Genomic DNA, 17,616 nt, shown 5'->3' with positions numbered 1-17,616 from the left:
CCTGCCAGGCTCGCGGAGCCGGTCCCTCAGCCGCTGCCCCTCAGTCTCCCCGTCCTCGCACCCTTGCTGTGTGGGTGGGCAGGGCCACAGGTCCCAGAGTGCCCCTCCGCCCCCCTGCAGGCTCACCTCCGGGACACAGAGCCCCGTCCACCCCCCGACCCCTGCAGGCTCACCTCCAGGATACAACCCCCCCACCCCTGCAGACTCACCTCCAGGACACAACCCCCCTCACCCCTGCAGACCCACCTCCAGGACACAGCCCCACCCCTCCGGCTCACCTCCAGGACACAACCCCCCCACCCCTGCAGGCTCACCTCCAGGACACAAAGCAGCTCTTCCACATACACCCGTTCCGTGTCTAAGAGCTCGTTCATCACATGCCTGTGGGCAGGGGCACAGACAGCAGAGAAAAGGTGAGAGCAGGAAGAAGCACAGAGAGAAGACCCTTGGGAGCAGGGGTGGGTGGGAGAGAAGAGAGGGCGCCAGCACATGGGTGCAGCCCTTGAGGAGGGACGGAGCTGGCCAGGGGCGGTCAGCACTGCTACGTGCCTGTCTGTTGAATCAGCCGCGTCACCTGGGGCTTGAGAAAGGGGGACACGAGCCGCTTCAAATCCCAGCTCTCGCGTGTGCACCTGGGACAACAGGCTTTTCCAGGGGAGGCCAGCTGAGGCCTGGTTCCGGGTGTGGACCCCACATGTGTTGGCAGCGCGGCGCACGGGTGTCCACGCCGTGACGCCAGCTTTGGGGCAGAGCTGACTGGCCCCCCAGCTCAGGCTTGCTTAGACTCAGCCTCTCCGTGGCCAGGGGCGGAGATCCGACAGAGTCGCAGCTGCCGCATCTGGACCGGAGCCACTCACCTCCGCAAGATGGCCAGGCTCTCCTCCTCGTCCCCCGCGGAGCTGCCCCGGCCCTGCCTGCTCTCGCTCATTTCACTCTGGGGGGAGAGGGCACGAGGGGCATCGAGCGTTCAGACACCAGAAGACACAGCCTGACGTCCTGACTTCAAGGAGCCCCGCCTCGTTTCCCGTCTGGGGAGGGATCTGAGGTCCCACGGCACAGGCGGGCGGAGGGGAGCCCGGCGGGGCTGGACCGCGAGGGCGGGCGGCTGTGGGGGGGGCTGGACCGCGAGGGCGGGCGGCTGTGGGGGGGGCTGGACCGCGAGGGCGGGCGGCTGTGGGGGGGGCTGGACCGCGAGGGCGGGCGGCTGTGGGGGGGGCTGGACCGCGAGGGCGGGCGGCTGTGGGGGGGGCTGGACCGCGAGGGCGGGCGGCTGTGGGGGGCCTGGACCGCAGCCTCACCTTGGCCCTCCTGTAGGGCCCTCTCCGGAGCACGCTGCCCTCGGAACTGTTCTCAGAGCCTCTCCGGCTGCCTGGTTTGGGAAGAAACGGAGGAGCAAAGTGAGGCTTCGCACCTGACTGCCTGCAGAGGAGAGGCGGCCTGGGAGCACCCGGGTTGTCATCTTTAATTTTCAGAGAGAAAAGGAGCAAGCCCCCCGGAGAAGGGCGGGGAAAGCAGAGAAAACCCGGGGAAAGAGGAGAGCAGGCGGAGACAGGTGAGCGGGAAGATGGAGGGCCGCCCGGGCTAGCAGAGTCCACGAACACAAGGGGCCCGGACGCCACTGAGGCAGGGGACAAGTCGCCTCTGAAGGGTGCCCCAGGCTGCAGCCGGTGACGGGTGAGGGCGGCTCTCCAGGGGTCTCACCAGCTCGCGGCCCACTTGCCAACGCTCTCAAGTGGACGGCGGGCAGGTGCCGCTGCAGGGGGGGCTCCGAGGAGCCCATGGGGGCCGCTGCCGCGGGGGCTCTGGGCTGCGGTCAGAGGTGTGGAAGGAGAACTATTACGGCAGCAGCACTGAGGACAGACAGGGTGGGGCAGAGACTGGAGTCGGGGAAAAGCCCCTCGACAGCCAGGAGACGTTCCAGTCCACGGGCCACGCCCCCTCTGCCCCAACCATCTGGCACACACTGGCCCAGCGCCCATCAAACTTGACAAACTGGGCGAGGGCCCACCGGACGGGAGGGGTGGTAGCCGCGCACACCTGGGGAGGGGCAGGGCGACTTGGAGAGCGCCTCTGGCCGGGGGGCCACCGGCTGCACGGGCCGCATCTGCTTGGCCGCCAGCTTCTTCAGGCTGGCCTGTCTCCGGTGGAACATCTCCTCCATGCCCTCCTGCTTCTGGAAGACCTTCTGCACGTGCTCCTGAAGGCGGCAGTGTGCGGCTCGTGAGCAAGCCACGCCAGCAAGTGAGAGGCTCGTCCTCCTTCAGGGCTGGCCGCCACCAGCAGCCCCAGCGCAGCCCTGCACTCCCTCGCACATCCCCACCCCCACCCCAGCACAACCCTGCACCTGGCCCCCTCCCCAGCCCTCCTCCCCCCCCCCCGCAGGAGGGAGGGGTGGGACTCGGGGGAAGTGGGACCAGCAGTCTGAGGAGGGTCAGCTGGAAGGGAGGGACGCGTGGCCCCCATATGTCCCCTGGCTGCGGGCACCCTGGAGGTGCAGGTAGCTGGCTGGGTGGCAATGGGGCCGGGGTTAGTGCAATGCGCAGGGGGCACGCAGGAGGCGGGGCACTGGGGGAGTGGGGAGGGCGCCCTCAGCGGTGGTCTTGCAGGGAAAGAGCCCGGGGCAGGAGGCCCCCTGGTGACGGAACTCTGTGCTGAAAGGGCAGCTGCACCTCACGAGCCCCAGGGTCCTGTGAGAGCTCAGGCCGGAGGCCGCCACCACGGGCACAGGCCCCGCTTACCATCAGGTCTGTGGTGAGGATGGATTCGTAGTCCTGGTAGATTTTGTCGAGCTCCTGGATCTTGTTTTCTGCGCCCGTCTCCAGAAACTTCTCGATTTCCTGGAGGGCCGCCTCAGCGCCTTCCTGGGACTGGCACTTGTCCACAGGCTGAGAGGCCAGCAGGTAGATCCCCTCATCACACCACTTCAGGGACTGGACACGCCGAGCGTGGCAGAAGAGAGCGGCACCGTCAGAGGCTGGGTCTCCGCGCGTGTGCAGTTAGTGTGCTGGGCCCGCGCCCTCCCGCCCCACCGGCGGCCGCGGCGCTTCCGGAACGTCTGCGGCCCGGCTCCCCAGGGCCACGCGCTCACACAGAGCACAGAGGGGCCAAGTGCAGGGAATTTCTGGTCCTTGGAAAGATCTGTCAGCTGTGGCAAGTGGGTTCTGGAAACAGGCACCGCGGACTGGTTGGGCCTCAAGAAAGGCCCACAGGTGGCAGGGCAGTCCACGTGGGCGCGGCGGGTGGCATGGGCTGGGGGGCGTGGGGCGGGGTCTTACCGCCTCCAGGAGGCTGTGCAGCTCCAGGGACTTGCCGAGGAGCCCCCTCCTCCTCCCGACCTCCGCGGCGAACCGGTCGCACAAGTGCTGCAGCTCACGGCACTTGGGGCGGATGGAGTCCACGGCGTAGTGCTTGCTGCCGATGAGCTGCTCGCCCTCCAGCGCCAGTGCGCGCGCCCGCTCCACAGACGCCTGTGTGCGAGCCACCCACCCACGGCTCGGCTTGCGTTTGTCAGAGCGAGCTCACTTGGCGTCCTGGGCGGGGCCCGGCATGGGGGGGGGTGTGGGTGGGAGGGGCTCGGTCCCTCCACCCCTGGACATCTCCACTGGATGGCCCCACGGCTCCGTTCCCACGCCCTCCCAAGGGACCCCGCTGGTGTCCGCGCCGCAGTCCTTACGCTGGACTTCTCCTCGAAGCTGGCGAGGTCCTTCAGGAGGTGCCCTGCGTGGGCCAGGCTGTTGCCCACGTCGGTGAAGGTCGCTATCTTCTGGGCCAGCGCGTCTAAGGAGGCTTTGACCTGGAACACAGGAGGGGCGGGGGGGGGCGGGCCCATGTCAGGTGTGGAGGGCCTGCCCAAAGCAGGAGAGGAGGGAGGGGGGAAGAGCCAGGTCCTTCCCAGGAAAGTGGATAGAGGAACACGTCCCCAGAACACTAACCACACGGTGGGAACAAGAGTGAACCCACCAATGCCTGCATCGGTCTCCAGAGAATATGACAGATGGAGCTGTGTGAAAAGAGCCAGGAAGCTAAGTATCCATGACTCCACTTCTAGAACATTCTTGACATGATAGCATATGGAAACAGGGAGCAGATCAGTGGTTACCAGGGGTTCAGGAAGGGATGGGGACTCAGGAGGGAGAGAGAGTAGGGGATAAAAGTTCAAGAGAGGATGGGGGCTCAGGAGGGGGAGGGGTTCAGGGCTCAGGAGGGGGAGGGGTGGGAGGGGATGGGGGCTCAGGAGGGGTGCCGTCTGGGGTGGTGGGAGGGAGGTATGTCTGTAAGAAGGAAACACGGGTCTGTGCGGGACAGAATGTTCTGTGGTCCGAGTGTGTCAGTGTCCACACTGAGATCCTGCGCACTGTTTTCACGCTGTGGCTTCTGGGGGAACCCGGTGTCGGCTGCATGAGGTCTTGGTGGGTTATTTCACAGCTGCGCGCAAACCGACAACTACCCCTAAACAAAAATCCTGTGTGGCGAGCCTTCCTCGGCCCCTCCGGAAGTAGGTCATGGAGGAGCGCCTTCCGCGGGTGCTCCTGCGGCGTGCTGTTCCCGGAGGCTGGCGGGATGCTTCTCTCCAAGTCAGGGAGGCTGGCTGTGCCCTCCCGGGCTCCCGCGCTACTGAGCCAGTCCCAGGGTCGCGGAAAGGCGAATCCCAGGACTCGGGGGGAGGGGGTGGTGTCGGAACCTGCCTTTGCACACGGCCCTGCGACAGCCACAGTGCTGGGCCGGGGGCCCTCAAGACCCCACCCCTCCCGCCTGAGCAGAGGGCCCAGGGAAGACGCTGTTCTGTGGGGGGGCAGGGCACGGACATCTCCGCGTGCTGATCTGCCAAGTCCTGATGCCAGGACTGTGCGTCCCTCTCCGGGCGGGACGGGACCCGGGACGCACGCGGCAGGCAGGTGCACGCCGGGTGAGGGAGCGTGCAGATGGCTCCCGACGCATCTGCGGGGAGCGCGGAAGGAAGCGCACACCCACGGAGCCTGGTAACCTGCGTGTGCCATGACTCGCTGGCCACGTGTTTCAAGGTCTAGTCCCACCCGGTCTAGTCCCATGTGGCGCCCCCGTCACCAGGGCGGCTCAGCTCGCGGCGGCTTCCTGTGGCTGGAGCGCCAGGCGCCCCCAGCGCCACCACTCACCTCTCGGAAGTCCTGCTCGAAGTGCCGGAGCTGCAAACACTGCTGGAGCCTTTGCTGATGCCTGGCCCAGAACTCGTCTAAGGCAGCCTCGGTCTCGTTCAGCTGGGCCAGCAGCCTAGGGGGCGGGGGGCTCCGTTTGAGCGGGTGCCAGGCACAGGGAGCCGGCTGCCTCCAGGGCTGCCCCGACCCTCGCCGCCTCTCTCGGGCCCTGGACACAGCACTCGCAGGGCCGGCTGTGCCACGGGATGCATTTTGGGGGCAGAGCGGGGGGCTGAGTGTGTTACGAGGCTGGAGTGGCAGTGCTCCGTGCTTCTCACGTCTGACTTCATTTCCGGATGAAGGGCGCAGCGAGCTGTCACCATTCACTGTCACAGCTCCCAGGCCAGAGCCTGTGCCACCCCGTGCCCCCCGTGAGCACTGGGGTTCTCTCCAGCCTCTCCCGTACGTGACGTCACATCCCCACGGGGGGGGCATGTCCCCCAGGGCCTCTCCCCTCCTCGGCACGGAGCACCTTCCTGGCGTGTGAACCTGGGCCTGGGTCAGCCTGTGGTGGGCCGGGTGTCACCGGTAGGCTGGCCAGTGGCTCCGCACCCGTGCTCAGCTCCCCCCCAAAGAGGACCTGGCCTCTGTGTGGAGCCGTGGGCGTTCCGGGCACCACGTAGTGCTGGGGACAGCAGGTGTCCACACAGCTGAGGCCCCGGGAGGGCGTGCACACCAAGGAGAGAAGCCCTGAGTCCCAAGTGTGGAGCTGGCGGATCTCGGGGGCACACCCACGTGGTGGGAGGGGCTGGGCAGGCGGGGAGGGGCGAGGGCTCCGTGAGATTGGCAAGTCCCTGTCACCACTGGCTCCCTTCAGCGTCCCCAGCTTGCAAACACAGACTGGTCGCTGTGAGCGATCTTCCTCCGCAGAACAGCCACTCGCTGTTCAGCGGTGAGGACCCGTGGCCCCCCGCTTCCCGTCAGGCGCTCTGCCCCCGGCCCGGGTGCTCACCTCTGCACTGTGGTCTGATTGTCCAGCTGGCCCTGGTTCAGGCCGTGCTCCCCGCTCTTGGCCAGAGGCTCCCTGATGTTTTCCAGGAGGCTCTGTCCTTTGTCCAGGGCCGACCGCATGTCCTCCTGCAGGGACGGCACAGGCCGGGCGCCTGGCTCGCTCCCGTGTCTCCCTCGCCTCCCTCGCAGCCCCCGGAGACGCAGGTGTGGGCCAGGGCGAAGCTCAGGCTAGGGGTCACTCGGGGTCGGTGGGACGAGGCAAGCGGTAACAGGAGCCAGGCCTCTGTGTGCCTGATCCCGCAGCGTCCTCACGTCCAAGAGCGAAAGGGACGCAGCTTCTCGGGCGGGGCTGCACCCAGGGACCACTCTGACACGGCCCCCGCTCGGCTGTGCACGATGCGGCTTCCCCTGCGTGGCCCGCACAGCAGTCACACGTACCTTCGCCTTGTCCTTCTTCTCCGTGTGCGCGCAGAGCACCGAGCTCGTTGACTGGACGTCATTGGGCAGCTCCGTCTCGGCCAGCTCGGTCCCGAAGGACTGCAGCATCTGAGCCGTCTGCTTGACCATGAGGGCGAAACTTTCAATCGCCTGGGGAGGAAGGAAGACGCCATCACCACGCCGCGCCCGGAGCAGGTGTCCAGTGCCGGGGGGGGGGGAGGGGGGGCTTGGCGTCATCGGAGAGGCCAGGACCACAGCACACCTCCACACCTAGAGCAGGTTCCGGGCCTCACGGCTTCAGAAACGCACTGGCCACTCTCTAGGTTCACTTTCATCAGCCAGGGTCATTCTGCCCCGGTCTCTGCCCCAGTTAAGAGAAGCCGGAGGGCCACATCTGCCACCTCCAGGGCTGTTCTTTCTTTTTGGCCTCTGAGCCCAGAGAAAGCCACTCCCAAACTTATTACTCATGTTATTTCTTTAGTTCACTGAGTTCCACTGAGACCATCTCCTCATTCTCGGAGAACAAAACTGAGGTTATTGGGAACATGGCTTTGGAAAAGGCAGCGTCGTAATACAAAAGCTATTCAGATTAACTCAGGATTGGGAGGCCCACCGCCCGCAGCCAGCGCCCGCGTGCAGGCAGCCCGGGACGACTCACTGTGCGGTGACACAGCCACCTCGTGTGGCAGTAATCCAGGGTCCCGCCCAGGTCCTCAGTCAGCTGGGACTTGTCGATGTAACCGTGTAACTCTGGGACTGAGCTCAGCATTATGACCTAGAGGAGAAGGAAAGCCGCCCCCTGAAGACACCACCCAGCAGACTCGCCCGCTGGCCACTAATGGTGGCAGCATGGTCAGGAGGCGCCTGGCTTTGGACCTGGGCTTAAATCCCAGCTCTACCACTTCCAGGCTGCTGGGCATGAGGCAAGTCACTTAGTCTCTCTGTGCCTCAGTTTCCCCCTTCGTGAACTGGGCCTGTGATGACAGACCTCAGCACGGAGGAAAGGAGTCGGAACCCTGGCGGGAGGGGGGCACACGGCCCATGCTGGGTGCCTGGCAGGGAGTTTGTGGCGGAAGCTGAGCAGCACTCTGACTTGAGAGAAGACGTTTTGTTCCCACCAGAACCCAGCAAGGTCACTACAGATGCCACCAGAGTCAGGGCCATGCCTTTCCTTGGGACACGCGGCTGCAGGGACCGAGGAAGCTCTTCGCACAGGACTTGCTTTTATTGGTCTATTTCTCTCGCCCTTTCTGAGGACGTTCTGTCCGTGGGTTTTGGAGAAAACACAGCCTTGGCTGTGAAAGCTTCCAGGAGCTCCCAGGCTGCAAGCCGGGTCCTGAGAGGCTCTGGCCGGAAGGGGTCCTCGGCCCCCCTGAGGGTCATGGGTCACTGAACGTGGCACCTTGTGGTGGGAGGGGGCCCACGGCCACCCTGAGGGTCATGGTCACCGAACGCCATACTGTGTGTATTGAACACCGTGTTAGCTCAAAGCGGGGGTTCTTGCCAGGGCGGTCTGACCCCACGGAACACGAGACAATGTCAGGACTCACTTCTGATTGTCATGATGAGGGGGTGCCGCTAAAGCCCACCCCCGCAGGGCAGTCCCGCCCCAGAGGACAAGCCAGCCCACGCTGGCCACGGCGCCAATGCTGAGATCCAGGCGCCACGGTCCTCCCGTGAGAAGCTGAGACGTCCTCGGAGGTGGCCGGCAGGTCTCGGCAAAGAGCTCGCCTGTCCCTCTTCTGCTCTAGCAGGACTGTCCATGTGCTCCCAGACAACCCTGCTTCCTGACCGGGGGACACGGGCCGGCTGGGCCACCTTCCCTGCGACTCTGGCGTCTCAGCGGAATCCGGAGCGCCTACCGTCTTCTGCGCAGCACACTGTCAGCACACAGCATGGAAATGTGCCGTTTTGCTAACGTGAACACACTGTGACAAAGGCATTCTTGGGACGATGTTTTTGACAGCTTTACAGTCATCTAACAGGGGTCTCCGTGAATGGGCGAGGGTCCTGTGAGAACTCGCTGATTGCGGGGTACCCCTGCCCTGAGGGCACCCCCATCTGGCTTCCCCGCACACGTCTGCACAGAGGCCTGTGGTTAATGAGGTTCGTGTGCCCAGTGGCTGGACAGGGCTGTCACGCTCCCCCAGGCTGAGAGCTGGCCGTCGGAGACGGGGTCCAGGAGGGAGCACAGGCCCCACAGCCTGGTGGTTTCAGTGCTGGGCCACACCCTCCAGCCAGTGTGTCCATGGTTTTGTCCTTCACCATCAAGGAAACTGCTGTCAGAAATGAAGGCGTTTCAGTGCGGCAGACACACTGGGTGAGGGGTTTTCTCCAAGGCCCTGAAGCCCGTGGACTGGGGCTGCAGCGTGAGACTTACCCACGAGGCCCAGGGACGCCTCATCAGGGCCCCTGACCAGACAGAGCACCGGCCACCCGTGCACCGAGGAACAGGTAAAGGCGTCACAGACAACCACCATCACGGCCGCTCAGGTCTGCAAACCCGACCTGGGAGGCGGCGGCGGCGAGGTCACAAGCCAGGGGCTCGTGTGCAAATGAATTCATGGACAATGAAGGCACTGGGCGCCATCCAGCAGCCTGCCCGGTGCCGCTCCCACAGTGCCTGGTGTGATGCGGCTGGCAGGCTTCACGGAGCAGGCTTCCCGGGAACACGGGTGTGAGGGGCTCTAAGGGGCTTTTGTTTTCTTGAGGGCAGGTGGCTGGTGGCAGGGAGTGCCCTCCCCAAGGCTGCCTGCGCCGCTGGGGTGAGGATGGCAGACAGGGGCTGGCTGCCCTCACTGCTGGCTGCCTGGGCCCCATCTGTGGGCCCAGGGACATGCACACCCAGTCCCCAGGCCCCTGTCCTGTCCCTGGCACTGGCAGCGCCTGGGTGCCCCTCACCAGGAGGCTGGCGATGGCTCAGGGACACACCACACCTGGTCCCCGGGCCCCTGTCCTGTCCCTGGCACTGGCAGCGCCTGGCCATCCCTTACCAGGAAGCTCTCAGTCTGTTGGACTGTCTTGTTCTGCGGCCTGACCCTCAGTAAGAATGTTCTAGACTTGTAGCTCTGACGAGCGCCTGCACGTCCACAGTGATCATCCGAGGGACAGGGCGATGTCAGCCTTGGGAAGCGCTAGGGAACGGAGGGGCAGCGCGAAGACAGCCGTGCCCGGCGGGCCGCCGTGTGCCCTGGGAAGCCTCGGGCGCTGGCCTCAGCACCTGGAGGATTCGATCAGCGCCCGGGGGCCAAGGGCGCAGTCACACTCCCTTCTGCCCGCAGAGCCGCCGCAGGCCGTACTCACCGGCACCTTCATCTTAAAGTCTTCTCTGTTGAATCTGAAAGCGAGGTCGGAGAGAGCCCTTTGGAAGAACCCCGTCGGGCGCAGGACAAGGACGAGCTGGAGGCTGGCCGGGAAGGACGCCTGCAAGGGAACAGAGGGCCGTGGGCAGCCGCGCCGCTGGACGCGGGGTCCTCGCACGCCGGCCGCTGCCGGTGCGGCCCAGGCGGGAGGGCGCCGCCCTGAGGCCGAGTGGTGGCTGACGCCGGGCTGTTGGACACGGCCCACTTCCTAACAGGGGAAAGTCACGCTGTGTCTGCGGCTACGTCACGGCGGCTGTCAGCTGTAAAGCCAAAACTTACTACGCTAGTTACAGGCTGTGAGGTGTCCCGCCAGGTCATGGGTTGAAGCCCAAACCACAGTGCCTCAGGCTGTGACTGGAGAAAAGTCCGTTACGTACGTGAGGTCATCAGTGCGGCCCCCAAACCAATATGCCTGGTCCTTAGAGAAAGGAGCCACTTGGCCCAGACACACAGGGAGATGCCGTGCGAACACGGACGCAGAGACGGGTGATGTGTCTATAATCCAAGGGGCTCCAGAGACCACCGGACACCCCCAGACGCTGGGGACAGGGACAGGTTCTCCCCCGTGGCCCCAGGAACCAAGCTGTGGGCCCATCCACCTCGGACCTCGGGCTCCAGACTGTGAGACTCTGTTGCTTCCAGCCCCTCAGTCTGTGGCCCTTTGTTCCAGAGTCCCAGGGAACTACGGCGCTTGTCAAATAAAAACAAAGCCATATAGTCATAGAGCCGCGCTCCTGGAACACGGACGCGGACCCCACGCCCCGGCGCACGCGCCCTAGACACAGCCGCGCTCCTGGAACACGGACCGGGACCCCACGCCCCGGCGCATGTGCCCTAGACACAGAGCCGCGCTCCTGGAACACGGACCGGGACCCCACACCCCGGCGCACGCACCGAAGACACAGGTACAGGAGTCTCTTTGGCTGCCAGCTCTGCCTGGGTCACACACCTCGGGCACATTGCTTGCCTCCCTGTGCCTCTATTTCCATGTGTAAATGGGGACAAACCGGCGTGTTCTCCAGCGCACTCCTAATGCGCCTCATGGTGCTTGCACGAAGCCTCACCGGCTTGGCACGACAGATTCTGAGTCTCCTCCAGGTGCCCTTTACTTCCAGATGCTGACAAGTATCCCCCCAGGGAGCCCCCATTACTACAAGAAGACATTCTGAAGGAACCGAGTTTGATTTCTGGATACCCAGGCCCAGTGCAGCTAAAACACGAGGTACAGGAAGGAGCAGCAGAGCCCCAGGCCCCACATCGGAGGGGCAGGAAGGGGTGCGGCGGGAGAGACCACTGGCTGGGGTGTGTGGCTGTGTACGCACCTCGCTCTGTACCTCCTGCATCCACGTGTCTCCGCCTCTTCTTTACGTGTCCACCCGCCGACGGACGCTCAGGCGGCAGCCACACCCCAGGCCACGCTCTGGTGTCCATGCCGATCTCAGCCTGGCCGGCGGAATGGAGGCCGAGGGCGCGGAGCCCACAGTGGAGCTGCCCTGGTGGGAGGGAGCCCGGCGCCTCCTCCTGACCAAGCCCATCCCGGCGTCCGCGAACTCTGGTCTAACAAAACTCAGGGACCAAAAGGTACCCGAGGGCCTCGTCTGAGAACATAAAACACTTCCAGTCTTTGTGAGGCTCTGGTGGCCTCGAGAAGACACGTGGTCCAGGGCTGTGGCTGTCTGAGTGTGGCCCCTCTCCCTGCGTGTTCCGCCCTGGACGGCCCACCCCACACGGCCCTCAGACCCCATGGCCCCGTGGAGTGTCTGATCCAGCTGGTCTCACCGGCCTGGGGCGTCCCCGGAGAAGTGCCATCGTGTCAGGACCTCGGACAGCTCTGCCCCCGGCCCAATGGGCCTTCGTGGCACCAGGTCCAAACAGCTGAACGTGGGGGCCTGGCCTCACCCCCAAGGCCCCAAGGGTGGATCTGCACTGACTGAGCCTCTGGAGCGTCTGACGCCACCTGACCGGGCGAGAACAGAAGGGCCTGGACCGAGGTGTGGGTCCGGAGCATTGATGTGGCCCAGGCCAGTGCCCACACCCAGAGTTCTCCCAGATGCCCCCGCCAGCACCCCAGATTCTATTCCTGGCCTCCCTGCTCCTCACCCCGCCCCCCACCACTGCCCTGAGCCGACTCTCCGCAGAAGGGCCACCGTGACCCTTCTAATATGTCCACTGTGTCATGACACCATCCTGTGCAAACCTTCTAGAGACTTCCTCAACCCTGCAAACAAACCAGAGCCCAGAGCCGGCCGCAGTGGCCTCCCTGACCTCAGTCCTGCCCTGCTCAGGGCCCCCCACAGGGCCCAGCCTATAGCGCCATGCTTCCTGCCCGGATGCCCCCTGGCCCCGGAGGTCCTCAGTCCCCCCGAGCAAGCCCACCTGTCCCCTGCCTCGCATCAGGTTCGCGCCCTTCAGCACACAAATTTCCCCCCAACACACAAATTCCCCATGACCCTAGGCCACCAATGACCAGTGACCCTTCTCAGGTGGCCCTGCCCCTGGCCGCCTGGAAGTGGTGTGGCAGCCATATGACCCGGTCCCACTGCGTGACACCGCCCGCGGGCCACAGCAAGCTGCTTGCCCTCCCTCGCGGCTCCTCCTCCACCTCCAGGACTGGCACACGGGACCCGCCCCTCACTGGTGACCCCACGTTGTGTGTCTGGCCTGGTGCCCCTGAGCCTCCGGTGCTCACGCTCAGCCACGTGCGGCCCCCGGGTGGGCATCTGCACCGCCCCCAGGGACAGGTGCCTGCTGAGTGTCCGTGGCTCGTGGGCAGGGAGGTGCTGAGAGCCGTGTCCGGCGCTGCCCACCTGCCCACAGCCTCCATGTTCAGCCTCGTTCACGGGGGGCCTGGGGCGCCCCAACAGGGTGGCCTCGTGTGGCCCGTGCTCGTCTGCCATCCAGCTCTGTGCCAGGTGCCCACGGCACGGCCCCAAGGGGAGTGGGCGGAAGCAGCCCCCGAGCAGGGCACCTGGTCCCCGGTGTCCCGGCGGCACTCACGCAGGTTGGCTCCTCCGAGTGGAACAGAAACGACTCAGAGGAACGGCACCGAAGGTCGGAGCCCGCTGGCAGTTCTGGGTCACCTGTCGACGAGAGGGCTGCGCCAACCTGTCCCAGCCTCTGGGAAACTGGCCGCCACTATTTAAGGAAAGCTCCTTAAAAGTCTCCCTGCAGAGGCGACAGTGAGTCATCTTTTCTAAATTTTAAAACTTTTATCACCCTCATTTCTCCTCCAGGCGGGTCTGCTGTGAGGACCATACTTTGAACTTGTGAGACGAAGCTGAGCCCCCTGGTGATTTCGCTCACCCAGAGCTGTCCCGGGGTCCCTGACCCTGTGGCACCAGCTTCTCTGGGGACGCTCCAGACCCGTGAAAACACTCCCCCCCTCCCCCCACTCCCGCTCCTCTCTGCTTTGGTCTCCGGCTTCTTTAACAGGGACGCATGGAGCAGCAGCCGTAAGGTCCTGGTGGCTGAGAAGGCATCAACCATCTACACAAGCACATATTCTGAACCCAAAGAGCAGTAATTAAGCCTTCTCCAGGTTGGAATCAACTCTCTGAACTGTGAGCTGGGGAAATACTAACAGTAAAGTTATATTTTAAAAACAAACAGAGGTAACTAGGGGCGCCTGGGGGCCTCAGTTGGTTGAGCATCTGACTTTGGCTCAGGTCATGATCTCAGGGTTCGTGGGTTCGAGCCCCGCGTCGGGCTCTGTGCTGACAGCTCAGAGCCTGGAGCTGCTTCACATTCTGTGTCTCCCTCTCTCTCTGTCCCTCCCCTGCTCACGCTCTGTCTCCCTCTCTCTCTCAAAAATATACGTAAAAAAACAGGTAACTAGACAGAGGATTTGGGATGAAAGCTACAAAATAACATCTTTTTTGTAATTTAGTAAATCAGTCATCCTAGAAGGGTTGTAGTAAGTTTCTAAGACACTGAAACAAAATAGTTTATTTTCTGGGGCTGACCTTGGCTGACGCAGGGACATGCATGGTGTGATGGCTACAAGACTGTCATCTGGAGACAGAGCTAAGTGGTTTCTGGACTAACATTCCTAGAGATGCGTGTGTATCCACACATGCAGCTGCCGCCGCCGGGCACACTGGGGTCTCCGGAACGCTCCGGAAGCCTGGTGCTCTGGGGAACACTGTTTCCGACCCGTCCTGCTTCAGGGAACTGTCTGAAGCCTGCTCAGAGCACAGCTGTCCGGCCTGCGTCACACAGTTAATCCGTGAAATGGAGCGGCGCAGCCTGACCAGCCCCCTCTGTCTGGCAATGGCCGAAACCAAGCACGGGTGTGCGTACTGATGCCCCCTGGAGCACGGGCCCCTCGCTGCCAGGCTGCTCCTGTGAGGGCTGCACGCAGGGGCTCAGCCGGGGGTAGCGAAGGCCACCCCCTTGGTAGGTGTTGGGGACACTTAGGAACATCACAGAAGAGACATTTCAATGAAAAAATATGTAGGAAGGGCCTAACTTGACAGAAGGATACTTGTCTGCCTGACCTTCCGGAACACTCTACATGGACCAGCTCCGTGTTGGGCGGGACCCACCCATGGTGTGCGGGACTGATGACCCCCGCTGCCCTGTCCGAGGGTGGGTGAGCTGGTCCCTGGGAAGCCAGTTTGTCCCCCTGCGGTGAGAACGGGCCCGGCGCCCTGGGAACACTCCTTGAGGCTGCGGAAGTACCTGGGGCACACGGCAAGCTGGGCCTGAGAGGGCTGGCCACGCGGGCTCAGCGCTGCACCTCCCAACAGTCCACTCTGCTCCCCACCCCTGGGTGAGGGGGCACCCGGGAGTTGCACCCACCTGCTCACCTGCCCTTCACCCCCTGCACCCCCACCCCCCCGCCTCCGCTTACACCCCAGGGCACGCTCATCGTCCTCTCTGATGGACAGCTCCTCCTCCCCTTCTGACTCGTCCAGTGTCACCTCTGCCGGGAAGACCTCTAGGGCTCACACTGCTCCATCCTCACCTCCATCAGTGCTCAGACCCCAGTAAATGGCACAAGGCAGGAACGCCCTAGCTTGTTTAAATCTTTTTTTTTAATGTTTTATTTATTTCTGAGAGACAGAGAGAGAGAGAGAGAGAGAGAGACAGCATGAGCAGAGGAGGATGAGAGAGAGAGGGAGATGCAGAATCTGAAGCAGCTCCAGGCTCTGAGCTGCCAGCACGGAGCCCGACGCGGGGCTCAAACCCACGAACCGTGAGATCATGACCTGAGCCTAAGTCGGATGCTCATCTGACTGAGCCCCCAGGCGCCCCCGCCCTAGCTTGTTTAACTCAGTCTGACTGTGCCACGTGTGCAGTGTCTGCTGGGCGCCCTAAAGACCCCTGCACATGTCCCCTTGTGCCTGGTCTGCGTACCGGCCTTGCAGGTGGGAACCACACCCCCGCCCCGCACAGACTAAGAACACCTTCAGCTGGAACCTTCTTCAGCAGCGTACTCCCTGGTAGAGACGCAGCTTGCAACGGGCTCGCGCAAAACGTGAACCGTACTCTGCTATAACTCCCCAAATGCTCACACACGCACTTGTACGCACACCCACTTGCACACACGTGGTCCAGCACAGGTGTGCTAACGTTTGAAACGGAATCCCAGGCAAGTGTGCTCAGGTACTTCCCAGACGGCACGCTCATCCGAGGACGGTGCGAACTGAACCAACGTGTCCTCGGCTCTGTGTCTCCTCGTTTCCACCTTTGTCCACCGGCTGTGACCACGCCTGTGACAGGCAAAGCGTGCCAATCGCCCCCAACACCCTCAGAGCTGGCGTAGACACCGAAGTCTGACCGTGGGGACTCTGGAGTTCGGCTCCCTATCCTCTATTCCAAGCCAAGCCGAAGGCGTCCCGAAAGGAGGAAGAATACCTCAAAACACGGGAGCTCTGCTCGTGAGCTGGCCCTCGTGGTGGCTAAGAGTAGCCACGCCACGTTCCGGCGTGTTCCGTCAGCGCCGTGTCTCACTCGGGCCGACACGTTTGGAGATAGAGACTCTGTGACACCAGGCTGCTTTCACAGCACCTGCAGCAAACTGTGGCCCAGGTACTCTGGGGACCGTCCACGGTGCGGCGCGGGGTCAGACACCCCTCCAGGGCGCTGGCCTGGCTCACACCAGGTGCTGGCTTCCCCAGGGCCCCCGGACGGAGCGCAGGGCAGCCGGAGTTGGGGGCATAGGCGCACAGCCCCGGGGGATGGCAGCAATGTGCGGCCCTGTCTCCCCTCCTGTCCCCTCCCCAGAGCCACGGCGGTCACAACCCGCACCCTGGCTCACAAATGGCACACACAAGAAAGGCAGTGGGGCCGGCCTCGCAGCCTGATCTCCCCGTAGGACGCCCGGCACTGGCACCATCTCGGGCACCGCCCCCGCGCCCCCCCCCGCAGTGATGGCCACCTCTGGTCACACCCCTCATCATGGCCTTCTGTCAGCTGTCCGCACGTGGCTGGATACTTCTAGCTCATTCCCTGTGTATGCCCCCAGCTCCCCAAAGCCTGTACGGGGCCAGGCGCACAGGAGAGTCCACGTGATGAGTCCACGCAAGGCACTCTTGCCATTAATACGACCAACATGTCCTTGTACCAGAAAGTACTGAAGCTACAGAGAACTCTTGGAAATTCTGCTGGAAAAATGTTAATTCCCCACGACTTCTAGGAAAAAGGATACTTTAAAAACCTATATTTTTATTATGTATGAATCTGTGCAAATATTAAAACTCAAACACCAACTTTTCAGTTATGATTTCACAAAACAAAGTTTTAAAGAAGAGTCAACATAGTTTAGAAATCCTCCCGGTCAATGACAAAGGAAACTGGGATCGCCCTGGGCAGGCAGAGAGCTCTGTCCCCCCCAAACCTCCCCGTGGGCGGGTCCCCCCGGGCCACACTGCTGCCCCGTAGGGCGTGCTCACAAGTACTGCAGCTCTTAAAAATAATTTATCTAGTTCTTAAAAGCTATCCTGGGTTTGGGGACTTCCTGTTTCTAGCCAGCAGCCACTGGTGGCTGTGAGAGACACCTACGGCCAACCTGTCTAGCCGGCGCCTGGCCTGGTGTGTGCCACCCCACGGGGGCTGGACTGTGAGGACCCTGTGGTGTGCAGGCATGAGTGGTGGCGGCTTCCAGAGTGGGAGACCCTGTGTTTATTACTAATTTTTGAGAGAGAGAGAGAGAGAGAGAGAGAGAGCGCACGCATGAGTGAGGGAGAGTCAGAGGGAGAGGGAGACAGAATCCGAAGCAGCTCCAGGCTCCGAGCTGTCAGCACAGAGCCCGACGTGGGGCTCGAACCCACGAACCGCGAGATCATGGCCTCAGCTGAAGTCAGACACTCAACCGGCTGAGCCCCCAGGCGCCCCGACACGGTTATAAACAATGACACACTTGACTAGGAACGTCTTGACGTTCAGCCCAGGACTGACTGGCTGATTTAGGAAACACTTGCCTTAAGTGGACCGAGCATCTGTCCCAGCGCTTCGCAGCATTTCGTTCTTAACTGAGCCTGCCGAGTACCCGGCAGAGGGGCTTTTAAACTTAAAATACGAAACAGACACACTGGCTACTAACTATGGGGGGCGATCCAAACTCCTCTGGAGGCCCCACGGGATCTTAGAGCAAAGGAAAGCTGATTTTATAAACGGGACGAGGAACAGGACATGGGGGCACCAGGATGCGGCGGTGGGGGGTAGGACACGCGCGCGCAGGGGGCGGCGGG

General features: G+C 63.1%; 1 protein-coding gene across 4 annotated transcripts in view; it reads right to left on the bottom strand.

Moving 5' to 3' along the window:
* The window catches only part of MCF2L (MCF.2 cell line derived transforming sequence like), a 111,064-nt gene that overhangs the window by 14,523 nt on the left and 78,925 nt on the right, over positions 1–17,616 (bottom strand). For all 4 annotated transcript variants that reach the window (XM_039226627.1, XM_039226628.1, XM_039226630.1 and 1 more), the window contains 12 exons: positions 9,864–9,983; positions 7,219–7,335; positions 6,561–6,710; positions 6,124–6,248; positions 5,133–5,247; positions 3,674–3,793; positions 3,276–3,467; positions 2,739–2,930; positions 2,038–2,197; positions 1,299–1,369; positions 858–934; positions 315–381 (listed from right to left, as the gene is read on the bottom strand). In XM_039226627.1, coding sequence (XP_039082558.1) covers positions 315–381; positions 858–934; positions 1,299–1,369; positions 2,038–2,197; positions 2,739–2,930; positions 3,276–3,467; positions 3,674–3,793; positions 5,133–5,247; positions 6,124–6,248; positions 6,561–6,710; positions 7,219–7,335; positions 9,864–9,983 — 1,506 coding nt within the window. The remainder of the gene's footprint in view (positions 1–314; positions 382–857; positions 935–1,298; positions 1,370–2,037; positions 2,198–2,738; positions 2,931–3,275; positions 3,468–3,673; positions 3,794–5,132; positions 5,248–6,123; positions 6,249–6,560; positions 6,711–7,218; positions 7,336–9,863; positions 9,984–17,616) is intronic.

Source organism: Hyaena hyaena, unplaced genomic scaffold (genome assembly GCF_003009895.1).
Source record: "Hyaena hyaena isolate Hyena2069 unplaced genomic scaffold, ASM300989v1 scaffold_22, whole genome shotgun sequence".
NCBI lineage: Eukaryota > Metazoa > Chordata > Mammalia > Carnivora > Hyaenidae > Hyaena > Hyaena hyaena.
The sequence above is the reverse complement of the archived record's forward strand: the minus strand, read 5'-3'. Positions and strand labels throughout refer to the sequence as shown.